The sequence below is a fragment of the Ochotona princeps genome, chromosome 29, assembly GCF_030435755.1.
Source record: "Ochotona princeps isolate mOchPri1 chromosome 29, mOchPri1.hap1, whole genome shotgun sequence".
Taxonomy (NCBI): Eukaryota; Metazoa; Chordata; class Mammalia; order Lagomorpha; family Ochotonidae; genus Ochotona; species Ochotona princeps.
Window position 1 is genome coordinate 19,205,154 of NC_080860.1, and position 23,264 is coordinate 19,228,417.

The 23,264-nt window shown below is 54.8% G+C and overlaps 2 protein-coding genes across 3 annotated transcripts in view; one reads left to right on the forward strand and one right to left on the reverse strand.

Moving 5' to 3' along the window:
* Positions 1 to 10,787: 10,787 nt before the first annotated feature.
* TMEM191C (transmembrane protein 191C) lies at positions 10,788 to 13,004 on the forward strand. Of its 2 annotated transcripts, none has more exons than XM_058656714.1 (10): positions 10,788 to 11,025; positions 11,310 to 11,355; positions 11,512 to 11,562; positions 11,663 to 11,740; positions 11,842 to 11,898; positions 12,081 to 12,140; positions 12,244 to 12,308; positions 12,400 to 12,472; positions 12,642 to 12,682; positions 12,772 to 13,004. In XM_058656714.1, exons 1-10 carry the CDS (start codon positions 10,871 to 10,873, stop codon positions 12,974 to 12,976), a joined length of 831 nt encoding a protein of 276 aa, XP_058512697.1. In that variant the 5' UTR covers positions 10,788 to 10,870; the 3' UTR covers positions 12,977 to 13,004. The 2 variants fall into 2 exon arrangements, with proteins under 2 accessions (XP_058512697.1, XP_004592102.2); XM_004592045.2 differs by having other exon boundaries at positions 10,794 to 11,025; positions 11,310 to 11,433.
* A 9,736-nt stretch (positions 13,005 to 22,740) lies between these two features.
* PI4KA (phosphatidylinositol 4-kinase alpha) overlaps positions 22,741 to 23,264 on the reverse strand; it is a 102,180-nt gene continuing 101,656 nt past the window's right edge. The window contains exon 55 of the mRNA XM_004592047.3: positions 22,741 to 23,139. Coding sequence (XP_004592104.2) covers positions 23,088 to 23,139 — 52 coding nt within the window. The 3' untranslated portion in view covers positions 22,741 to 23,087. The remainder of the gene's footprint in view (positions 23,140 to 23,264) is intronic.

A 23,264-nucleotide genomic window follows, 5' to 3' on the forward strand; every position in this document is an offset into this window, starting at 1 on the left:
CTGCCCCTCCGGGCCCAGCGTCCCCCATATCCACAGAGCTTTAATCAGCAGTCTATACCAAGGGAAGCCAGCCGGCGGCCCGGCCCCCTGGGCATGGAGCTGGTGGGCCAGTCTACCTCCCCCGCCTCCCCTTGGGCTCCCAGCTCCCCTCCGCTTGGCCGGTGCGAGTGGCTCCTGTGTCCTGCTGGCCGGATTGGAGAAGGGCACTGTGCGTCCGACCCCGTCCCCCGCGCCAGCCCCGGGCAGGTGCTGTGTGAGTGCGCGTGTGCGAGTGTATCCGCGCAGGGCAGGTGCTGGGAGGGCGGGGCGGGGCCGGCACAGGGCGCTCAGGGTTAGCCCACTGCCTACCTCGACAGCTAGAGCCCTTCTCCGGGGGCTGTGTTGTTCCTACTGATCTGTTCCTCCTGTTTAAAAATATTTTCCCTGCCTTTTTTTTTTTTTTAAACCAAAAGCAACCATAGCTAATTTTCGTCCAGGCCCCTCTGGGGCTGAGCCAGGGTCTGCAGACTGAATGTAATGGGGCAGCTGCCCTGCCCGCCGTCCGCCAGCCCCGCCCCAGGCCCTGGGAGCCCTGGTGCTTCTCGCCCAAAGGCTGCCAGGTTCCCCAGCCTGGCCTCGGCCACCTCAGGAGAGAGGAAAGTGCTTTTTCCTATATTCCAAGGAAATATCCGTCTTGTAGAGGTACTTTTTTTTTTAATTATTATTATTGTTATTATTAAGAGGGAAACCAGTGTAACGTTTATGTGACTGTTGGAACTGGGAGGCCTGGGTCCTGGGGGGTGGGGGTGGGGCTGCTGGCGTTTCCCGTGTGGACGTGGCGAGTGCCGTGCTGTGCGCGTGGGCAGATGCTCCCCTCTGCCTTCCCCACTGAACACGTTGGGGAGGCTTCTGACTTTTGCTACTACCTCTTGGATTCACGATGACAGTAGGCTGGTGGCTGGGACATCCTGCCGCCCCCCACCCCACGCCTGCTGCACCACCTGCTGCTCTCAGCTGTGTGAGCGCAGTTGGCTTCCCTTCAGCTGCACCACCAGAGAGGGAGGGAGGCCCACCGAGAGGAGGCAGGCCTGTCAGGGCCAGGATGAGGCGGAAGTGAGCCCCCCCCATCCCGCCTCCTCGTCCCCACTCCACTCCCCAATGCCTGTGAGACCCCCAAGCTTGGGAGGGCCGGCAGTAGCCAGCATTACAAGTGGGAGGGAGCCAACCAAAATCCAGTGAGCTCCCCTGGGGCTAGTGACCACCCACAGGCTCTGGCTGGGTCCATCCTCCCCTCACCTCGGAGACCACCGCCATAGGCTCGGAGCCAAGGGCAGACCAAGGTCATGGCCCCTGGCCTCACTGGTCTTAGCTTCCTGGGAGCCGCCGGGTAGGACATGGTCAGCAGGATCTTAATTATCCTTTTTACTTTACAGGTGTTTTTTTTTTTTTTTTCTTGCCTCAGTTTTTAGTTCAGACCAAAAAAAATATATTTTATATATATATATATATATATATATGGCCAGGTTCCCCGCCCCCTCCCCAGTCCTCCTGCTGAAGAGAGCCTGATTTCAGGGACCCAAGTGGTTAACCACGTGTTTGGGGGGAGCCCGCCCTGCGCAGAAGCCACTCGACACAAAGTCTGTACCGCAGGAGGATGGTCCTGGCCAGGGCCCCTGCACTTGCAGGGGAGTCCCTGCCCCAGGAGTGCAGGTGGGTCCCCTTGAGGGACAGGGAGCAGAGGCCCTGGCCGGCCCAGCCAGCCTTGCGACACAGTATTGTACCCACCTTAGTATTGTATGGAGCCTTTTCTGTATTGTAATGAGAAAACAGAACACTAGTTTCCTATTTAAGATTTTAAGAATTTGTGGGGGCGGGGCCGGGTGACCACAACATTTGGTTTTTGCTTTCTTTCTCTTTTTTTCCCCTTGGATTCTGTGTCGCGTACGAGTGCGTGCTTGCCTGTGGGAGTGTGTGCATTTTAGTTTGTCCGAGCCTCCCAAGGAAGTCAGGCCGTAAGAGGCCGTGGCGGGCTCAGAGCTCCCCTGCTGTAGCCACTGAATTCCTGAATGTGTTGGAGAAGCAGTCAACAAAATTAGCAGAAGGAGGATAAGCGAGGGGAAAAAAAAAAGGCAAAAAAAAAAAAAAAGGCAAAAAAAAAGCTCATATCCAAATTCACAAAACCTATTTTTTAAACCAAAGCACATTTTTGAATGAATATGGAACCTCAGTGGGCTCAGAAAGAAAGAAAAGATACTAATATATTTATCTCATTGTTTACATAAACTTCTACAGTTTCAGACCTCAGCAGCTGTAAGACCAGTCCAGGGTGTCCTCCCTCTGCTGGATGGGGGGGTGGGACCTGCAACCCCATCCTGTGGTTGTTGAGCCCTGGTCCCCATTCCCGGGCCTCTGCAAGCCCAGCTGGTACCAAAGACCTTGGCCCTGAGCTGACCGCCCCTCGGCACCATTCTGGTAGGGGGAGGGAAGGGTCCTGGGCAGTGGCCACAACCCACAAGTCCTCAGGGTGAAATGGCTACCCTGCCAGTGCCCCTCAGGTGGGCTCCTGGCAAGGGTCTCAGGCCAAATAGTGTGGACCTCGCCAAGGGGGAGGAGTAAGGATGAACCGCCCCCCCACCGTTCAACCTGTCCCCTGCGCCACCCTGTCCCTCAACAACTCGAGCAGTAGGAGGGGCCATCCAGGCTGGTCCTTGACCACAGACGGTGCAGACACTCTGACCAGTGTTGTTTTTGTATCAATATGTTTGTGCAGTGATGAATGTATTTATTTCTCAGACTTGGGGCGAGCAGCCTGGGTATCAGGCCAGGCTGCACTACCGCCCACTGCTGCTGGACAGAGCCACAAGCAAGGGGCTCCTCCAGGATTGCAAAGAAAAATGAACCTTTAAGCAAACAAAAACCTCAGACTCGCAGCATAGCCATACACAACCTGTGAAGCAAACAACCCGGACCCAAACTGCCTGCGCGTCCTTGCCGCCGGGGGCGCTGTGTGCATATCCTGCCCTAGGGGGCGACGATGGTCTGTTCCCCCAACCCATCAGTATTCACTGACCCTCAGGCCCCCTCAGGAGTGCGATCTGGACGGCGACGTTGGTCAGGGGGAGAGACCTGGGAACCCAGGAGGGGCAGGGCTCAGGGAGACCAGGCAATGGTGGCATCTGTCTGCCCCTTTCCCTCACCCTCAGGCTTGGGGGACCAAAAGACCCAGGTGCCAGAGCTGAGATGGGGGACTGGGGGAGGCACCCTTCTCCCTGCACCCCAAGGGACCAAGGTCATCCATTTCGGGGCCTCAGACGCAATACTGGGGGCTGAGGTACTGAACCTGTGATTCGGATGCCAGGAATGGGCGTGAGAGCCTCAATCTGACATTCCAAACCAGGGGGGTTGGGAGGGTGAGTCATGGGGGTTTAGGCTGCCCTGGCCCTCCTCCTCCCCCCGCCCTTCACCAGGGTGCGTCCCCACCCTCAGCCACCCACCTTCACTGTCTACAGGATTCCCCCTCCCTCTACCTCACCTTGCTATTTATTGCTGTAATTTATTGACCTCAAGTAAATGCTGCAGAACAGACCTCACTCGGGGGGCACGGAGGGTCCCCAGGGCTCCACATCTCCCCCTCCACTTCACGTGGCGGGGCTCCCGTGGGGCCAGGTGCTGAGGGGAGTCCTCCTGCCCCCAACCCCTGCCGCTGGGGGCCCATTCACAAATACCTCGAGGGGGAGGGGAAGAGTCCTGGGCTGAGGCCCACTCTTCGTTTTCATTGCAACTGGAAAACTAACAGGGATCCACACGTGTCCCGCTCCTGGCCCTTGGCCGGCAGGCAGGGCAGGGGGCCGGGGTCCCGGATCGCACTCCTGGGCCCGCCACACCGCCGTTCCCCATCACATTGGTGCTCCCGCGTCGGCCGTCCCTTTGAGCGTTCGGATACAGTCAGGTACCAACTGCGGCGGGCAGCCAGCCATCCAGTGTCCTAGCCGAATGACCACTCCCCATCCCACCTCCCATCTCTGTCCGTGCAGAAACGGGCAGTCTTAATGTACAGCGACGAAAAACTGTTATTTTATGATCTTTTCATTAAAAGCTTGACTGAAAAAAAAGCGTTGGGCTTCCGTTGTGTCCTGCTCTAGGAGCTCTCTGCGACCCAGGGGGTTGGGACTTGGGTAGGGGGCTGGCTGCTACCTCCCATGGGCAGCAGGCACTGGGGTGGTCCCCTGCCCATCAGCTGCTTCCTACTTCTTGGCCTGTGGCTAGAGAAGCAAAAAACCGGATGTGATGTTGATTTCTGGGTGTGCCTCCACCCACCCACCCTGAGTGTGGGAAGACCCTGGAGGAGGAGGAGCTGGGATTGGGCCCCTGATCCTGTGAACTTGTCCATGTTAGCACCAGGCTCCCTGCAAGAAGGAACTGGGGCAGGCAGCAAGGGTTTTCTTAACAGGCTAATCCTGCCTTTGGTGCTGGTATCCCGTTTGTGCACCAGTTCCTGTCTCAGCTGCTGTACTTCCTGTCCACCAGTTTATGACCTGGGAAAGCGGCAAAGGATGCGCCAAGCACAGTGATCTGTGCAACCACGGGCCAGACCTGGAGGATTCTGGCTTCTGGCTTCGGATCAGCTCAGCTCTGGCTGTTGTGGTCATTTGGAGAGCAAACCAACAGGTGGAAGACCTCTGAGTGTCTCTTTTCCGTAAAATGTGTGAAATAGGGCCCAGCACGGTAGCCTAGTGGCTAAAGTCCTCACCTTGCATGCGCCAGGATCCCATATGGGTGCCTGTTCCAATCCCAGCAATGCTGCTTACCACGCAGCTCCCTGCTTGTGGCCTGGGCAGTAGTTGAGGATGACCCAAAGCTTTGGGACCCTGTACCTGCATGGGAGACCCGAAAGAGGCTCCAGCCTCCTGGTTTCTGAATGATGCAGCTCTGGCCTTTGCAGCTGCTTGGGCGACTGAATCAGTGAACAGAAGATCTTCCTCTCTGTATATATGACTTTAAAATAAAACATTTTTTAAAGTGAAAAAAAAGTCTCTAGGGTCTTCCACGTGGGTTTAGGGGCTCAAACATTTGTGTCATCCTTTGCTGCCTTCCCAGGTACATGAGCAGGGTGCTGGGTCAGAAAAGTGGAGTTGGGCCCGGCACCGTGGCCTAGCTGTTAAAGTCCTCGCCTTGAACGCACCAATATCCCATATGGGTGCCGGTTCTAATCCCGGCAGCTCCACTTCCCATCCAGCTCCCTGCTTATGGCCTGGGGAAGCAGTCAAGGACGGCCCAAAGCCTTGGGACCCTGCACCCATGTGGGAGACCTGGAGGAAGTTCCTGGCTCCTGGTTCCTGGCTGTGGATCGGCACAGCACCAGCCGTTGCGCTCACTTGGGGAGTGATTCATCGGACGGAATATCTTCCTCTCTATCTATCCTCTCTGTATATCTGACTTTGTAATAAAAATAAATATTTTTTAAAAAATAGAACCGGTTCCCAAATGGGATCCCGGTGCATTCAAGGAGAGGACTTGAGCCATTAGGCCACAGCGCCAGGCCCTCAAGTATATTTAATCCCTTTGTGGGCCAGTCTTTGGGAACAGTACTGGGTACTGGCATTCCATATGGCACCAGTTCTAGTCCCTGCCGCTCCATATTACATCCAGCTCCCTGTTAAGATGCCTGGGAATGTATTGGGAGATGGCTCAAGTCCTTGGACCTTCTGCCACCTGCTTCAGACTGCCAGGTACCCCTCTAAATAGCTTCAAAAAGTGATACTGAATTTATTTATTTATTTATTTATTTATTTTAAAGATTTATTTTTATTACAAAGTCAGATACACAGAGGAGGAGAGAAAGAGAGGAAGATCTTCCGTCCGATGATTCACTCCCCAAGTGAGCCGCAACGGGCCGATGCGCGCCGATCCGAAGCCAGGAACCAGGAACCTCTTCCAGGTCTCCCACGCGGGTGCAGGGTCCCAATGCCTTGGGCCGTCCTCAACTGCTTTCCCAGGCCACAAGCAGGGAGCTGGATTAGAACTGGCGCCCATATGGGATCCCGGGGCTTTCAAGGCGAGGACCTTAGCCGCTAGGCCACGCCGCTGGGCCCGTGATACTGAATTTATGATTACTGGCAACTAGGAATAGGAGCAGGAGCGGAGTGGAGGGAGGTTGGACAATGGGGCACCAAAGCCCAGGCAGAAGACATTCAACTTGGCAGAGCACAGCCAGATGTGGCATTCTATAGAGGGTAGGGTGGCCCCCAACACAAAGATAAGGGCAACGCTAATGGCTACGATAGTCTCCCATAAAAAGTACACCAAGATTATCAGATAACTGCAGGGAAATTCAAGCCCGTGTGGGGCAGGATGAGTCACCCTGTATGCTGTGCCAGGAGGGTGCTGACTTCCTGCCCAGAGTGAAGTGCGTGTTTTATCTCCTCTTGTGTTAATGGTTCACTTCTTGGCCCAGCTGCACTGCAGTCCTCATTGTCTTCTATTCTTTAACCCTCCTCCTCCTCCTGCCCTTCCCCAGTGAACTTTCCCACAGTGTCAGACACTGTTAAAGTCTTTTTGGCATTTTATCAGGGGTAGCCTTGCTGGAAGCTGCTGGTCTCCCATGCAGGTGGGAGCCAACCCTGCTTCTGCCCTGTGTGTCCCCTACCTTCCAACTCATTGTTTTGGTGACTCACATCCTGCCCCAGCACTGTCTTGTGGAACAGCAGTCACCTGGGAGGCAGGTGAAGTGGGCACTGAAAATTTTTTTATCAATATGTATTTTTTAAGATTTAAAAAAAAATTTTTATTGGAAAGGCAGATATACAGAGAGGAGGAGAGACAGAGAGGAAGTTCTTCTGTCCAATGATTCACTCCCCAAGTGACCGCAATGGCTGGAGCTGTGCCGATCCGAAGCCAGGAGCCAGGAGCTTCTTCCGGGTCTCTGACATGGGTGCAGGATCCCAAAGCCCTGGGCTGTCCTCGACTGCATTCCCAGGCCACAAGCAGGGAGCTGGATGGGAAGCGGAGGTCCTGGGATTAGAACTGGTGCCCATATGGGATCCCAGTCCGTTCAAGGCGAGGACTTTAGTCTCAATTTTTTAAACAATTATTTTTTACTTGAAAGAGTTAACAGGGAGGGAGACAGAAACGACCTTCCATCCACTGGTTCACTTTCCAAATGGCTGCAATGGCCAGAGCTAAGCCAATCTAAAGCCAGTAGCTTCCTTCTGATGTCCCATGTGGATAGAAGAGCCCACGGGATTGGGCCATTCTCCAGTGCTTTCTTAGCCCATTAGCAGGGTGGTGAATTAGAAGTGGAGCAGCTGGGACACAAGTCGGCATTCAGAGTACTGGCACTACAGGGTGGAGGATTAACCAACTGAGCATGGTGGCAGCCTTGTGTGTATGTCTTTAAATGAAAATATTCAAATGTTGTGAGACATACAACTCTTCCACACCCCATCTACTGGTTCATTCTTCTAAATGACCACAAGAACCAGGACTGTGCCCGGGTGGAAGTCAGGAGCCAGAATACGATCTGGGTCTCCCCCAGGGGTGGAAGGACCCAATCTCGAGCCAACACCTGTTCCCTGTTGCTCAGGGTGAACATTAATTAGCAGGGAGTAGGATCAGAAGCAGAGTTGGGGCACACCTGAAGACTCCCAGGATGAAGCCATTTTAACTGCCAGCCCGAACGCCCATGCCTCAGTGATGTGTTTGGATGGCAACACGCCCCTGTGTGGTTTATTTATGTTGCATTTCTGTATCACTGTCCATGAGGTCAGCTCCTGGCTCTGCTTCCAACTTCTTGCTAACACTCACCGGAGAGGCAGTCCTAGATTCCCTGCCGCCTGCTTAGGAGATCTGGACTGAATTACTGGCCTCTGACTTTTGTGGGCATTTGAGGAGTGAATCAGTAAATGGAAGATCTCTGTGGTGCGCGCGCATCTCTCTCAAACTCTGCCTTTCTAAGTAAATGAGAATGATCAGTTACCTTACCAGTGCCTCGTTGCCAGTCAGTGCAGTGTGGGACACCCAGGAAGCACGGGCAGGAGAAAGCTGTGCTTCCTGTGACCCTGCCCTGGCGCTCCTCACCCCCACCCCGTCCCCAGCGAAAGGACGCAGAAAGAGCACTGTGGTTTTGCTTGCGTCCCCGAGAACTCAGGAGTTTAGTCCCCAAAGCCTTAGATTAATGACGCCAAGAAAGCAGAACCCACACTTAGTCGTAACACTGGGAGAAAGTGTTGCATGAGATAAAATGGGGAAGTTTGGTGGGGCTGCTGGTCTACCCCATGAGAGCCAGTCCTGTGCTGGGGACGCCAGACAGGGCAGGGAGCTGGATCAGAATATGTAATAGCCGGTCCACATGGGGTGCTGGTGTTACAAGAGGTGAGTTTTCCAACTGCAGCACAATCCCAGCTTTGGCATCTTGTTTTCATAAAAATTCATTTATTTTGATTGGAAAGGCAAATTTGCAAAGAGAAGAGACAAAGATCTTCTGTCCACTGGTTAACTCCCCAAGCAACCGAAACAGCTGGTGCTAAGCCAATCTGAAGCCAGGAACCAAAGCTTCCTCTGGGTCTCCGACGTGGGTGCAGGGTCCCAAGGCTTTGCATTATCCTATTCTGCTTTCCCAGGTCACAAGCAGGGAGCCGGATGGGAATTGGAGCAGCTGCGATGCGAACCAGCACCCATATGGGATCCCGGCTTTTGTAAGGCGAGGATTTAGCCACTGAGTCATCACTTATTTGAAAGGTAGACTTATAGAGGGAAAGAGGAAGAGGAAGATCTTCTGTCTGTTGGTAAACTTCCTAAGTGAACAGCTAAAACTGAGCCAATCCAAAGCTTGGAGACAGGAGTTTCTTCTGGGTCTCCTGCGTGGGTGCAGGAACCCAAGGATTTGGCCATCCTCTGCTGCATTAACAGGGAGCTGGATGGGAAATGCAGCAGCTAGTCCTATGGGACGGTGGCTTCCCAGACAAAGGCTTAGCCTACTGCGTTACACTGCCAGGGAGTATACCAACTTTTTAGGAGTTTGTGGAATGGCCCAGCCCAGAGCGGCAGTGTTAGGGATGCTAAGAAGAGGTCACACTGAGGTTCCTGTGCAGCCTCCAGTTAGAGCTTCCATGCCCTTGACCCTGACCTTCTGTGGTCTAGATCTATCACCACGTCAGCTCCTTAGAGCCTCCATCACCGTCCCATCTGGCAGGGAGTAGGGCAGGATCATTGCTGGCCAGGGGAGTCGAGCCCAGTGGGGAGGGGTACTGTGGGAGAGGGAGAGGCTGGCACAGTGCCAAGGCAGCTCTGCCCAAGGATTGTCCCACTGAGGGACAGAGGGGCTGCAGCAGGGAGGGTCATCGGCTGGGACTGCCACCAGGGGGCAGGGGTGGTGGCGGTGGTGAGGGAGAGCTTGGGGCGGAGTGGGGTGGAGTGTGACCCTGGCTTCCTTTCTTTCCCTCCTCCCCTGAAGTCCTGGGACAGGGTGGGCCAGGAAAGTGACCCAGTGACCCAGTGACCCAGTGTGTACTGCAGTCCCAGCCTGCAGGCTGAATGGCTGCCTCCAGCAGATAGAGCCAGCTTGGCCATAGCCACAGGCAGGTCAGGTGGCAACACCAGGCTTGCCGTCAGCTGGCGCAGCCACTGCCTTCCTCACCCATTGCAGTGAGTTACAGAACATTGTCTTGGGCCCGGCACCGTGGCCTAGCTGTTAAAGTCCTCGCCTTGAACGCCCCGGGATCCCATATGGGCGCCGGTTCTAATCCTGGCAGCTGCACTTCCCATCCAGCTCCCTGCTTGTGGCCTGGGAAAGCAGTCGAGGACGGCCCAAGGCCTTGGGACCCTGTACCCGTGTGGGAGACCTGGAAGAGGTACCAGGTTCCCAGCTTTGGATCAGCGCGCATCGGCTCACTTGGGGAGTGAATCATCGGACGGAAGATCTTCCTCTCTGTCTCTCCTCCTCTCTGTATATCTGACTTTGTAATAAAAAATAAATAAATCTTTAAAAAAAAAAAGTTCCCGGCATCGGATTGGTACGCACCGGCCTGTTGCGGCTCACTTGGGGAGTGAAACATCGGATGGAAGATCTTCCTCTCTGTCTCTCCTCCTCTCTGTATATCCGGCTTTCCAATAATAATAATAAAATCTTAAAAAAAAAAAAAAAAAGAACATTGTCTTAGAAGAGCCCCATGGCCGTCCTGCTTAGCAGCTGCCGCTGACACATCTCTGGGAGCCAGCCGGTGATGGCAATAGTACTTGGTCCCTGGGACTCCCAGGGGAGTTGCACACGGAGCTCCTGGCATCAACCTGGCCCAGCCCCAGATATTCCAACCATTTGAGGAGTGAACCTACCGGTGAAAGAACTCTGTTCCCTTACTGAAAAAATAAATCTTATCTAAATAAGAAGCCGATGCTAGGATGTAGTGGTCTAAGCCTCACCTATGGCTCCAGCATCCCACACAGGCGCTGGTGTTTGTCCCAGCGGCTCCTCTTTCCTTCCAGCTCCCTGCTGGTTTTTCTTTCTCTAAATCGCCTAAACCTTCCCCCCACCTTTTTAAAGTTATTAAGTGTTTGCTTGAAGAACAGCTCTTCAGTAACTTGATTTTATTTTTTTTTTTATGTCGTCAGCCATGCCTGGCACCCGGCCTGGGCGTTATTAGCACCATGCTGGCCTTGGCTGGATTGGATGGTGGCAATTAACGTTTTTATAAACCATGGATACAGACGCGGGCCTTACTGGACGGCTCCTCAGCCGGGGAGGGGGCAGTGTTGGCTGGAGGTGTGTGTGTGTCGGGTGGGGTCCGCGCTCGGTGCCATGGGGTTGGGAGGCGGCGCCTGCCGTCCTTTGTGACGCCAGCTAGGAACAGCCGGGAGGCCCCCGGGAGGCCGCGGTGCGGGCAGAAGCCCCGCAGCCATGGCTGAGACTCAGGAGCAGCTGCTGCAGCTGCAGAAGGACAACCGCGACGGCCGCCAGCGCAAGCAGGAGCTAGAGGAGCTGGTGCGAGGGCTCGAGGCGGAGAGCGAGAGCCTCACCGGGCGCCTGCAGGACCTGCGCGGGCTCGAGCGCGGGTGCGCGCCTCGACGGGGCGGGCAAGCCCACCGCCCTTCCTCGGGGGCCCGCACCCCCTCAAGTGCCAGGACATTTTGGGGCCCGAGCGGTGGTGGGAGTGGGGGTGACGCATCCGGTGGTCTGGAAAGCGGAGGGCGGCGGGTGACCTAGCATCGGGCTTCTCCCCAGAGCCAGCCCTCCAGGCGCGGCTGCTGGGGATGGGGTGCGCGTGGGGGAGGAACCGGGTCCTCCTCCGTCTGTCCTCCCGCTCCGGCCGTGGCCCCCACCTCCCTTTTCTCCGCAGCCTGCAGCGGAGGCGAAGTCAGGCGGCGCGGGCCCTCCGCGGGGAGGTGCGGGAGGCGGCGCGGGAGCGCGCGGAGCGGGCGCGCGCACTGCTGGAAGCGGCGGAGCGCCACAAGCGGGAGCTGGTGGGTGGGCGGGGCCTGCGGAGGGGGCGGGGCTGGCTGCCTCCGAGCCCCACCCCTTGTGTGCCTCCTCGCCGGCAGGAGCAGCTGAACGTGCGGCTGCAGGAGCAGTGGGAGGAACTGTCCAGTCAGGTACGTGCGGGGGCGGCAGGGCTCCCCGGGTCTCCCACTCGTCCTCCGCTCTGCTCGGTCGTCCCGTCCCCACCCGCTTGCTCACGAGCCCTTCTCTTAGCTCTTCTACTACGGAGGAGAGCAGCCGAGTCAGCAACGCGCGGAGCAGCAACTCGGGACCCAACTGGTAGCGTTGCAGGTGCTGGGGCGGGGCGTGGAGGGTCGGGGGTGGAGGCCGGAGCCCGGTCCAGGGCTTCTCCCCCGTTCTTGACATCCCCTGCTACGCGATCTTTCCAAAAGAAACAGCTGGAGGTGCTAGAGGCCAAGTACGCTGTGCAGGCGGAGAATTTGCGGCAGGTGCGCGCCGAGCTGGGGTCTTGTAGCCGGGAGGGGAGGGGAGGAGAGGGAAGGCTTCGGATTGGCGTGTGGGTGGAGCTGGGCAGGTGCAGCCGGACGGAGGAGGGGCGTGTCCTCTCCGGGCCCTAACCTGAACCTCTTTCCGCCCTCTCCACCCCTCTCCTCGTATCCCCGCACCCCAGGGCGCACAGCGGACGGAGGAGGCCTGGGCCAGCTTCCAGGAGCAGAGCGGCGTCCTGCAGGTGCGGCGCGCATACCTTCCCGGGAGGGCCCCTTCCCCTCAGGCGCGGTATTCTGCACCCCCGCCGCCCCTGCTCTGAGGCCCCGAACTTAAACCCCTTGCAGGAACTGCAGGGAAAAGTGATGGAGGCTGCAGCAGCGCTGGACGCCTCGCGGGGCAACCCGGAGCCGTAAGGGAGTTGGGAACGGCTTGAGAGTGGCGGGGTGACTGCGGGGGCCCTGGGAGACAGATTCGCCCCAAGTGGATGCCCGCCCCCGCAGGTGGGACGCGAAGTCTCGTCCTGAGCAAGACTGCGCGGGCTCGCTCATGGAGGAGGTGGCCAAGGCGGACTGTGTGAGCGCGCGCGTCGGGGCGGGCCGCAGCCGGGGTCCACCTCCCACAGGGACCCGCCCCTCTCCCTCGCGCCCCACGTGGGAGGCGACACGGGAATCGTGCGCTTTGCCCCGGAGTTGTGCGCGGAGCTGGACGTCGCTTCCTTTCTTCTCCTCGTGCACCCCCACAGGAGAAGCGGCTGCTCGGCTGTGCGGGCGCAGGTGGCGTCGGGTGAGCGAGACGGGCGGCTGGGGCTCAGGGTTGGTGTTTCCCCGGGCCGCCTCCGGTGTCCCTAACCACTTCGCCGCGCGTCTCCGCAGGCTGTGGGCCCTTGGCGCGCTGCAGACGATGCTGCTGCTGCCGCTTGGCTTCCTGACGCTGCCGCTGCTGTACAAGACGCTACTGAACCCCGACGGCCTCCGCCAGGGCCTCCCGCACCTGGGCTGGGACGCCGCCCGGCGCCGTCTGCGCTATACTCTGTCCCCGCTGCTCGAGCTGCGTGCGCGCGGACTACTGCCCTCCTAGCGCACATCACGCTGGCCACGGCCACCTGGAATCCGCCGTCTCGCGTGTGTGCTTTCTGGGGCGCCGAGGAGCAGGGGGTGGGGAAGGAGACGTCCGGGGGTGGGGGGTGTGGTTGTAGGGCAGCGCTGGGCCTTGCTGAAGGAGTGGGCCATGCCCACTGCTCACCCCGAGGGTCCCCACAGCGTCCGTGGTTCACCTGAGGGTAGTTGGGTGGGTGCTGCAGCCCGGGCGGCAGCGTGCCTTGCTGCCTCCGCTCTGTGTGGAGGGGAGCTGCACTGGTCTCATGCGCACTGCGTTCTGCTTGTTCTAAGTAATGAAATTGCTTGACAAGTATCAGGTGAACATGTGTTATTTTTTTTCTGTGCGTTTATTTTAAAAGATATTAGTATGACCTTTGAATGTGAGTTCTATAGGTGTATTTTTAAAAAAGATTTATTTTTATTGGAAAGTCAACATATATAGAGAGGAGGAGAGACAGAAAGATCTTCCATCCGATGGTTCACTCCCCAAGTGACTGCAATGGCTGGAGCTGAGCCAGTCTAAAGCCAGGAGCCTATTCTTGGTCTCCATGCAGGTTCAGGGTTCCAAGGCTTTGGGCCGTTCTCAGTTGCTTTCCCAGGCCACAAGCAGGAAGCTGGATGGGAAGTGGAGCTGCCAGGATTAGAACTGGCGCCCATATGAGATCATGGCATGTGCAAGGCAAAAACTTTAGCTGTTAGGCTACCTTGCCAGGCCCATCTTTTAAAATTTTTATTGGAAAGTCAGACATACAGAGGAAGGTCTTCCATCCGCTGATTCACTGTGCAAGTGACCACAATGGCCAGAGCTGAGCCGATCCAAAGCCAGGAGCCTCTTCCGTGTTTCCCACGCGGGTGCAGGGTCCCAAGGCTTTGGGCCACCCTCCACTGCTTTCCCAGGCCAGGAGCTTCCTCCAGGTCTTCCCACATGGGTGCGGAGGCCCAAGCACTTGGGCCATCCTCTGCTGCACATTAGTGGGGAGCAGGGTCGGAAGTGGAGCAGCCGGGACTGGGACAGGTAGTCAGATGTTGAGCAGCGTGGAAAGCTTGGCTTCGGCTACTGCACAGTGCTGGCCACAAACCTGTCCATGACTTAGGCTAGCATGGGGAGCAAACTTGCATCGCTCAACCTCACGAGCACAACACATAGAATGCTCATTCTTCCATCCTTGAGTCCGACTTCTGTTAGTGTTTATTTAGGTGTTCTTGTGACATTTGTAGTTTGCTGTGTTTCCTACTCTTTTTTTTTTATAACGAATTTTATTTTTGATGATGTTTACGTTGTTGAGAAGGACGCGTGCCCATGTGGACCACTGAATAGGGGAAAGCGGATGTGACAACTGCCTCCAGTCTCCTTTTTCCTTCGGGTATCTGAGGAAAACAGAGGACAGAGGGCCGCTCCCAGCAGCCCAACCACGTCAGCACCTAGGGATGGGGAACGGCCACCCAGTGTCATCCCAGGGTCCCCGATGTGGAGCATGTTCCTAGGGCACTGCTTATGTGGTTTTGATAGTTCTTAGTGCTGTTGATTTTCTTGCTCCAAGGTTGAGGAAATCCTCCCAAGGTTCGTTGGCTGATGGTCCACCTTAGAGTCTCTACTTGCCCAGATACTGTCAAAGCTTGGCTGGGAAAGCTGTCCAGTTTATTCTGCCCTCCATGGTACCAGACGTCCTCTGCAGGCCTCAGTGAACTGGTTGTCATGCACCATGTGTGTCTGGGTGTGCCGTTCACCGCACAGGCTTCAGTAACTGAGGAGATCCAGTTCTGACACATGCACTCCACAGACAGACCACAGATCCTGTGATTTTCCCTGTGGTTGGAGTTCTGATTCCAGTGGTCCAGTTTGAAGGGTCCACAAAGAAACCTCATCTGAGGTGACCTGACTCTTGAGTGCTTGTGTGTGCCAGCCATTGCGGGGTCTGGCTTAGTCCATCACTGGTAGCAGCCTATACACAGACTGCTGGTTTCCGTTGCTGCGTCGGTTCTGTCCCCAACCCCATCTCCATCTCATACACAAACCAATGGATGCTGCAGCCCAGCCCAACCCAGTCCACTGCACACTTGGCCCTCACGCACACCAGTGGGAACTGCAGCCTAGTCAGAGCAAACCCCCAACAACCCCCACCCCAGTCCCAGTTCCTGAGCATGCTGGTGTGTGCAGCAGACTGGTCCAGTGCATTGAACATCCCATTTGGCTCTCATACACACCTGTGGGTGCTGCAGTCTGCCTCAACCTGACCAACCCCACTATCCAGCCTACACTGCTGCTGGCAGGTGCCACTGTCTGTCTAGCCAGGCTTACCCTAGCCCTGATTCTAGGAGCTGCAACTAGAAGTGGCCACAGTTTCCCTGCTAGGTCCATTCCCAGCCCCAAATCTTACACTTTTCAGGTGGTTCAGCATTTTAGCTAGACAGGACTTGCCCACACTCCCAGCACCTGCCAGCTGATGCTGCGGCAAAGCCCAACCAGCCTGCTGTTACTCAGGCTCATGCGTGCATCAATGGATAAGGATCACTTACTGATGTTGTGGCCCAACTTGGCTTGTCTTATACCCAGTCCTGGTTCTCATGTCTGCCAGGGATGTTATGAACTGGCCCTTGTTTGTCTGCCCCCAGACCTGACCCACACATATATCTGTGGGTACTGTAATCTGGCCTGGTCTGGGCTGCTCCCAGACTTGGTTTTTGCACTCAACTGCAGAGACTGTATCCTGACAGAGGAGTTCCCCAAGCTCCTCTATCAGGTTACCTCCCAGTTGCAAATCTAACACACTGGTGAGTCATTGGCCTAACCTGACTTGGCCCACCTCCTGTCTTGGCAACTACAGTGGCTTTGCCCAACCAGCCCACACTCATTCTGGCTGTTACTGTTGGATGTTACAAACAAGCCCTGGCTGGCCATCCCCAGTCCCAGCTCTCACATGTTTCAGCTGGTCCGAGACCTAGCCTAGCCTGTCCTACACCTACTCTGGCTCTTACAAGTACTAGTGGGCACTGGAGCCTAGCTCCGTCTGGCACAACCCAGACCGAACCGACACCCATACTGAGGTATTCTGCAGGCATGTCCAGCTCACTTTGCCTCCCCATTCCAGCTTTTGGGCTCACCAGTAGGAACCACAACCCAGCTGCTGTGTCCCTTTAGCTCCCCAACCAGGCCTGCTCCCGGCCACAGATCTTGTACATGCTGGTGGTTGCTCCAACCCAGGCTGGCATAACCCTTCACCCAGCTTGGTATTTGCCATCAGATGCTGCAGCCTGGGCTGGCCTGGCCCAGCCCATCCCCAGGCCCATATTTCACTGGTGGGTGCTGCAGCCTAGCCCTACCCAGTCTGTCCCCATCCCTGGCTTTCATGCAAACCAGTAGGTGTGATAGCCTAGCCTAGTCCAGCATGGCCTGCACCCCATCCTGGCTTCCTTACATGCCAGTGTGCTATGCTTTAGCGTAGCCATTTCCAGTCTGCCACCCCAGAGGCAACCCACATACCTGCTGACAAGTAAAACAGCCCTAGGCCTGGCCAACACCCTGGCGACTCATGTGCTCACCAGCAGGAGCAATGGCCCACCAGGGGAATTCCCCAGATTATTCTACCATGCCCATTCCCAGACCCAGATCTCACATGTGCCAGCGGGTGTTAGGACCCTACCTGGCAGTCTCCCCCATCTGTCTTGGCCTTTGTGTGTGGGGGATGTTGTGGCCCAGCCCACCTCACAGCGTATTCTTGGGTGCGCCTGTAGGTCCTGCAGCCTGGACCAGCCTGGCTTGTCCCAGTGTTGGTGATTTTCACGGTTATGCCTAACTTGGCCTGTCACCAATCCCAGCCCTTGGGCAAACCAGTTGGTATGGCAGTCCCACAAAGGTGAGCCCACAAATCCACCAAAGAATCTGCTCCCAGGTCCGGTTCTCTCGCATACTGGTTTGTGTCATGGCCCATCCTGACGTGGTCCACCCCCTGCCCTGACACTCACTGGTGGGTACTATGATTGAGCCCTGCCGGGCAGGCCTCCCAAGCCATGGCATTTGTGTGCTCCTGTAGGCAGTGTTCAATACTAACTAGCCAAAAAGGTCCTCTGGTTTCCCTCCTCTAAGCCACCTGGTCTCAGCCCCCTCATTTACCTGCAAGTGCCATGGCCTTATCAGCAGAAGTCCCCCAGAAGTCATATTCTCCCTCAGCAATTCTCCCTTCCACATATATCCAGACCTGCTTCCCTGAGCAGTCCACAGCCTTCCATGTCTGTGCATGCAAATCACCAAACCTGGTCTTCCACCAGTGTGTCATGCTTGCCCAGGGCCTCGCCAGCCTACCCAGGGCCAGTCCACACTTATGTGCAGGTCCCCAGACCCCGTCTGCTGGTGTGCAGGCATCTGTCCCATACATATCTTAAAAACAAACAAGCAAACCAAAAACAGAACTATGCTGGCACACTGGTTAACACAAATTTGGCATTAATCAGACCTAGGATGCTCACCAGCTTCTGAGCTGCTTTTCTCTCAGCAGTGTAACACTTGCCTGGTTGCAATGAGCCTAGACAGTTGCTGGGGAAGGAAGCATTTGCTGTTCTTAAGGAGGCTTTCATTTAGATTGGGCTCAGTGTCTATGCTTTTGGATGCAGGCATCCATACCATACACATACTCCATTGATTTTCATCTATTTCATATATTCTAACCCTGACTACTGGTCCCAAATTTGGATTTTCTGTCTACGAAAGCCTAAGTGAATTTTCATTCTTGTGTTTGTAGCTCCCAAGCTGATTTTTTTTTTTAAATCCCCTGGTGCCCCAGTGGCCCCGGCAGGCTGTCCACACTGCACAGCTGTGGTCCATGGCCCTGGAGCGTGCGGGCCCCTCCCGCCTGGCTTCGATTCCCTGATAGACTCCTCAAAGGGGTCGGCTCAGAGTTTCCTCTCGTGTCTTCCACATTTTCCGGGTAGATGGATTGGTCTTAATTGTCTCCGTTCACCTGCTTTTGGTCTCTGCTTGTTTTCTCTTCAGCCTGTGGCTTCAGACCCCTGGTTCCCCTCTCTGCCCCCTCCCACACAAATGCCAGAATCTGGTATGTAACGTGCACATTTTGGTCAGTTTGACACATGGCTTTTTTGGAAAGTGCCGATTTCCATTCTATTTGAATTGATCTCTGCTGCATTACCGTGAGTTTTCTGACTTTTCCAAGCCTGCCTTTCCCCCACCCATCTTGCTGGGTTGTTCTGGAAACTGTGATCTGTCTGCTGTCCCCATTTCTGGATTCTGGCTCACACCCATTCCTTTCTTAAAAGATTTTACTTATTTTTATTGGAAAGTCTGATTTTTTTTTTTTACTTTTATTATTATCATTTTATGATACATTTCTGTAGGCCCTGGGATTTCCTTTATCCCCTTCCCAAGTTCTCTCCCTCCCCTCCACCACCAAGTTCCCCTATATCATTACTATAGTATAGTTTTTCATAAACAGTCATATGTCCATCATTGCGGACATGGAAAATGGCAGAGTCCAGCATCCTATTGTCAAGATACAGTAAACAGTTTCATTGGGAGTCCATCTTTGATCTGGAAGTAGAGATGCATACAGCATTGTATCCTCACATCTGGATATGATAGTCTCCATTACAGAGTTACTATACATCCCCTTAAATGAAAAGCCACAATACAAAGTCAACAACAGGAAGAAAAAGAGAAAATAAAAATGCCATGAAGTTAAATAACATGCTGCTGATTGACTAATGTGTCACTGAAGAAATGAAAAAGAAAATCAAGAACCTTCTTGAAAAAAATGATGTTTTGGTATGATCTATGAGTCAGTGAAGATTTTAATGAGGAAGTGTTTTGAAGAGATGAAACTAAATTTAAGAAATCTAAATCCATGAGATCCACTGATCTTTGTTGGTGAGATAGGTCTTCTATAGGCAACCGCTCTAGGGCCCCCACACTAGGTCTTGACTTCTGAACTACATGAAAGCTGTGTCTGGGCGCAGACCAGGTATCACTGGGCTGCAACACCCAACAAGAACCAGAATGGGTGTGGCTGGTTGAGCAAGGCCACTGTTGTCAGGAAAGGAGGTGGACAACGACCCACTGGTGTGTGCAAGAATTGCCACTGGGAACAGACTTAATGGAGGAGCTTGGGAAACTCCTTCATTGGGATGTAGGTCCTGCAGGAGAGCGCAAGAAGCCAGGCCAGCAGCAGCCCAGACCATGCCAGGCTACAGTACCCACTGGTATGCATGTGGGTCCGGTCTGGGGAAAGAGCCTGAGCCAGCACATAACACCCACTGGCAGATCTGAGAACCAGGGCAGGGGGCAGGAGGAGCCAGATTGGGCCGCAGCACCAGTCAGTTCACATTAGGACCAGGACAGCAATCAGGCTGGGCTGGGTAGGCTGCAGCACCCACCAGCAGAAGTTGGAACAGGGGGCAGACTAGACTAGGCTAGGCAGCACAATAAGACTGTGGACGCTGAGTGAGGCGAATCATGCCAGCCTGGGCCCAGTAAGGGCCGGGTACATGGGGCAGGGGATCTGACAGGACTCGGGTAGCTTGGCTGAGGTCATGGGGCCTACCTGTGTGGTGGGGCATGGGTTCCTGAGCCCCGGGGATGGGGGAACTAGTAGGGTATGGGTCGCTTGACCTAGATCCAGGAGCCCACCTTCTAGGTGGGTGTTGGTTTTGTGAACGCCGGGGATGGGGGATTCGGTGGGACTTTGGTTTCCTGGCCTGGGTCCCAGGACCCACCTACTAGAAGGATGCTGGGTTCGTGAGCCCTAGGAGTGGGGGATCTGGCATTGCTTGGGACATGCAGCCCAGATACTTGGACTCGCCTGCAAGAACATGTCCTGCTTAATGAAAAAGGTGGAGCAGTGGACACAGGCCCTGATGTAAAAGGAGAATATGGCAGCACATTTGGTGCTATAGCAGAACAGAACTAACCGCACAACCACCAGACGAACAATGACAGCAAACAATCTCAGTGAATGAAGCCAATGGACGCTGGGAAGGTGACATCATCCTTGGATCAGTGAAATCGGCAGCAGTTCAGAACTATCCAAACCATGTGGACAGAACCCTCGGAATATGTACACATTGAGACTCTGGGTTAATATGAGGTGGGTACTGGGTCGTGTGGAAAGTCATGAGTGGTTCCCCCTTTGTCTCTTCCTGTGAGGAAAATTAGTGCTGCATGAGGCTTGGCTCTTAAATAGTTAAGAACTTCCTCTCCAAGTTCAGGTCCGGAGTAGGCCAACCCTGGGAAGAACCGCAATGAGGAAGGTTGTTTGGAGATGCGGACATCTGCTGCACACACTCCCTTTAGGCTTCTGGCCAGGGCCGAAGGCAGTGCAGGTTTGCAAGATTGTTTACGCAAGATAGGGTTCCCCTGCCTACACATGTTCTGTCTGCGCCCTCGGCCGGGTCTGGGAAAGAATGTGTGTATGGGGGCCCAGTGGTGTGGCCTAGCGGCTAAAGTCCTCACCTTGAATGCCCCGGGATCCCATATGGGCGCCGGTTCTAATCCCGGCAGCTCCACTTCCCATCCAGCTCCCTGCTTGTGGCCTGGGAAGGCAGTCGAGGACGGCCCAAAGCTTTGGGACGCTGCACCCGCGTGGGAGACCCGGAAGAGGTTCCTGGTTCCCGGCATCGGATCGGTGCGCACCGGCCCGTTGCAGTTCACTTGGGGAGTGAAACATCGGATGGAAGATCTTCCTCTCTGTCTCTCCTCCTCTCTGTATATCCGGCTTTCCAATAATAATAAATCTTTAAAAAAAAAAAAAAAAGAATGTGTGTATGGGTTAGAGAGAAGGTACCGGGTCAGAATAGCTGGCCCAGTGCCACTCTGGTGTAAAGGATTATATATACAGCCAGTAGGCAGGGAAGAAGAAACACACCTTATTGAGTTGCCCGTGATGCCCGGTGATGTGCTGTTCCCAGTTGGTCCGAGGGTCGTGCTGTGGAGAAGGGCCCTAAGGCAGTAAACACTAAAGTGGATGAATTCTCCTCCTTTACCTGGTCTCCTCTTTCTCCTCTTACCTTGAATTCTTTTATCTTTACTTATTTTATTCTCCCTGCTCAATAAGCATTTTATGGCTTATCTAAGAAAGGCTTGCAGAGTGCTTTGTTGCGATGGAGCCCTAAAGTAGAGTGCGACCATGCACAGCTGGGGGCTAAGAACCTCCTGCTCCAATACTCCCCTTCTCCCAGAAACACCAACAAGAATAGCAAATTTGGAAGCAGAGAATTCACTCCATTTTCCCTAAACCTTTATCTTTCCCATCCTGATCAACCATGTTTTTGTCTTTTTATTTTTCAATCATGTAATCATTATTTAAAAAATAAAATTAAAAAAAAAATAAAAAATAATTGTTTTTATTGGAAAGGCAAATTTACAGGGAGAAGAGGAGACATGGAGACCTTCCATTCGCTGATTCACTCCCTCAAATGGCTGCAATGGCTGGAGTTAGACTGGTGCAAAGTCAGGAGCCAGAAGCTTCCTCTGGGTCTCCCAGGTGGGTACAGGGGCCCATGGATTTGTGCCATTTTTCACTATTTTTCTAGGCATATTATCAGGGAGTTGGGTGGGAAGTAGAGCAGCTAGGACTTGTACTGGCACCCATATGGGAAGCTGGCACTGCAGTTGGAGGCTTAGCTTCCTATGCTATGGCAATGGCCCCCAGTTCCTACTTTAATTGGACAGGACTGTCCATGTTTTAGCATGACTATTGATACAGTTGGATCAAGATACAGAACTGTGGTTTCTCTGACTTGACTACTGTTTTTCTGTTCCTCTTTTTTTTTTAAAGATGTATTTATTTTTATTACAAAGTCAGATATACAGAGAGGAGGAGAAATAGAGAGGAAGCTCTGATGATTCACTCCCCAAGTGGCTGCAACAGCTGTAGCTGCACTGATCTGAAGCCAGGAGCCGGGAGCTAGGAGCTTATTCTGGCAGGGTCCCAAGGCTTTGGGTTGCCCCCATTACCTTCCCAGGCCACAGGCAGGGAGCTGGAGGGAAGCAGGGCTGATGGGATTAGACCCGGTGCCCACATGGGATCCCGGCGCTTTCAAGGCAAGGACTCCAGCTGCTAGGCCACTGCACCGGGTCCTGTTCCTCCTCTATTGCCTGCATTTGGATTTATGGCTCGGCCTGTGCTTGAAGTGGCTCCCCCACCTGTGGTTGGACTTCTGTGTCCATGGGGCCCTCCCACCCTGAGCCTATGTTTCAGAGCCGGGGAGAGGCTGTGAGGGCGTGCCATCCAGCCTGGAGAGGGCCAAGCACGTGGCAGGAGCTTCCTTAAACCTATGATACTATTTTTTCTTTTTATAGTGTTAAGATTCATGCTGGGCTGGTGGAGCTATGGAGGTGGGTTTTTCATGAAAACTGTTAGGCTGGTTAGGTTTTTCAGTTTTTCAGAAATGTCTCTCCTCTGCTTGAGTGGCAGTGAGAGATACTTCCTATGGTAGCCTTCCGTTTGCTAGCTTGCCAGGACTGGCCCATGCTGAAGCCACGAGGCCAGAGCACCATCAGGGTCCCCCCTGCCCTGTGGGGGCCCCAGTCACCACCAGCTGCCTCCCTGACAGGGAGCTGGGCCCTAAGCCTAGCCCCTGGGTGGGGATGCAGGTGTGTCCAGCAGTGTCTTTGCTGACGGTGTTGCACATGACCCCCATCCATTGTTCCTTCACTTTCTGTGTCCATGGTGGTTCTGTGACTGGTTCCCCAGCCGCCCGAATCTGGCCAGCCCCGCCCCCATGTCAGTCAAATTCCACTTCTGAACATTTTGACATTTTATTTTGTCCACGTTGGGAAAGATTTCTCTTTTATACACAAGAAAATACTTGGGGTACCTATGAAATAGAGGGAATGTGTCCAGTGCAGAGGCAGAGTCCACACCTGCGTGGACGCACCGTCCTGATTGTCACAGGGCTCTGAGGCCCTGAGCGCCAGGCTGCGGCGCCCTGTGAAGTCCACTCTGCCGGCTGGCCGAGGTGCTGGGGCTCCCGGCAGGTCTCCTGCTTGGACCACGATGGGGGGTATGGCAGGGGGCCATGTGGCGGGTGCCAGGTTCCAGCATTGTCTGTGGGGCAATCTCCCAGAGGGGCAGTGTGGGGTGCCGTCAGTAGGGGATGTCATTCTGATAGTACTGGATCATGTCATAGGTTCGGCTCCTGCAAGGCCGAAGGGAGAGCAGAGATAGGTGGTGAGGGGTTTCCCGGGCCCTGGGGGGCGCACTCCTCCGCAGCCTGGCCCAACTTCCAGGAGGCCAGACACCTGTCCACACTCTCAGGAGCGC

Coding starts and splice junctions, on each gene's coding strand:
- TMEM191C (XM_004592045.2), top strand. CDS start 10,871: ATGGCTGAGACTCAGGAGCAGCTGCTGCAGCTGCAGAAGGACAACCGC. Junction 11,026..11,309: donor CTGCGCGGGCTCGAGCGCGG/GTGCGCGCCTCG, acceptor TTTTCTCCGCAG/CCTGCAGCGGAGGCGAAGTC. Junction 12,141..12,243: donor AGCAGAGCGGCGTCCTGCAG/GTGCGGCGCGCA, acceptor AACCCCTTGCAG/GAACTGCAGGGAAAAGTGAT.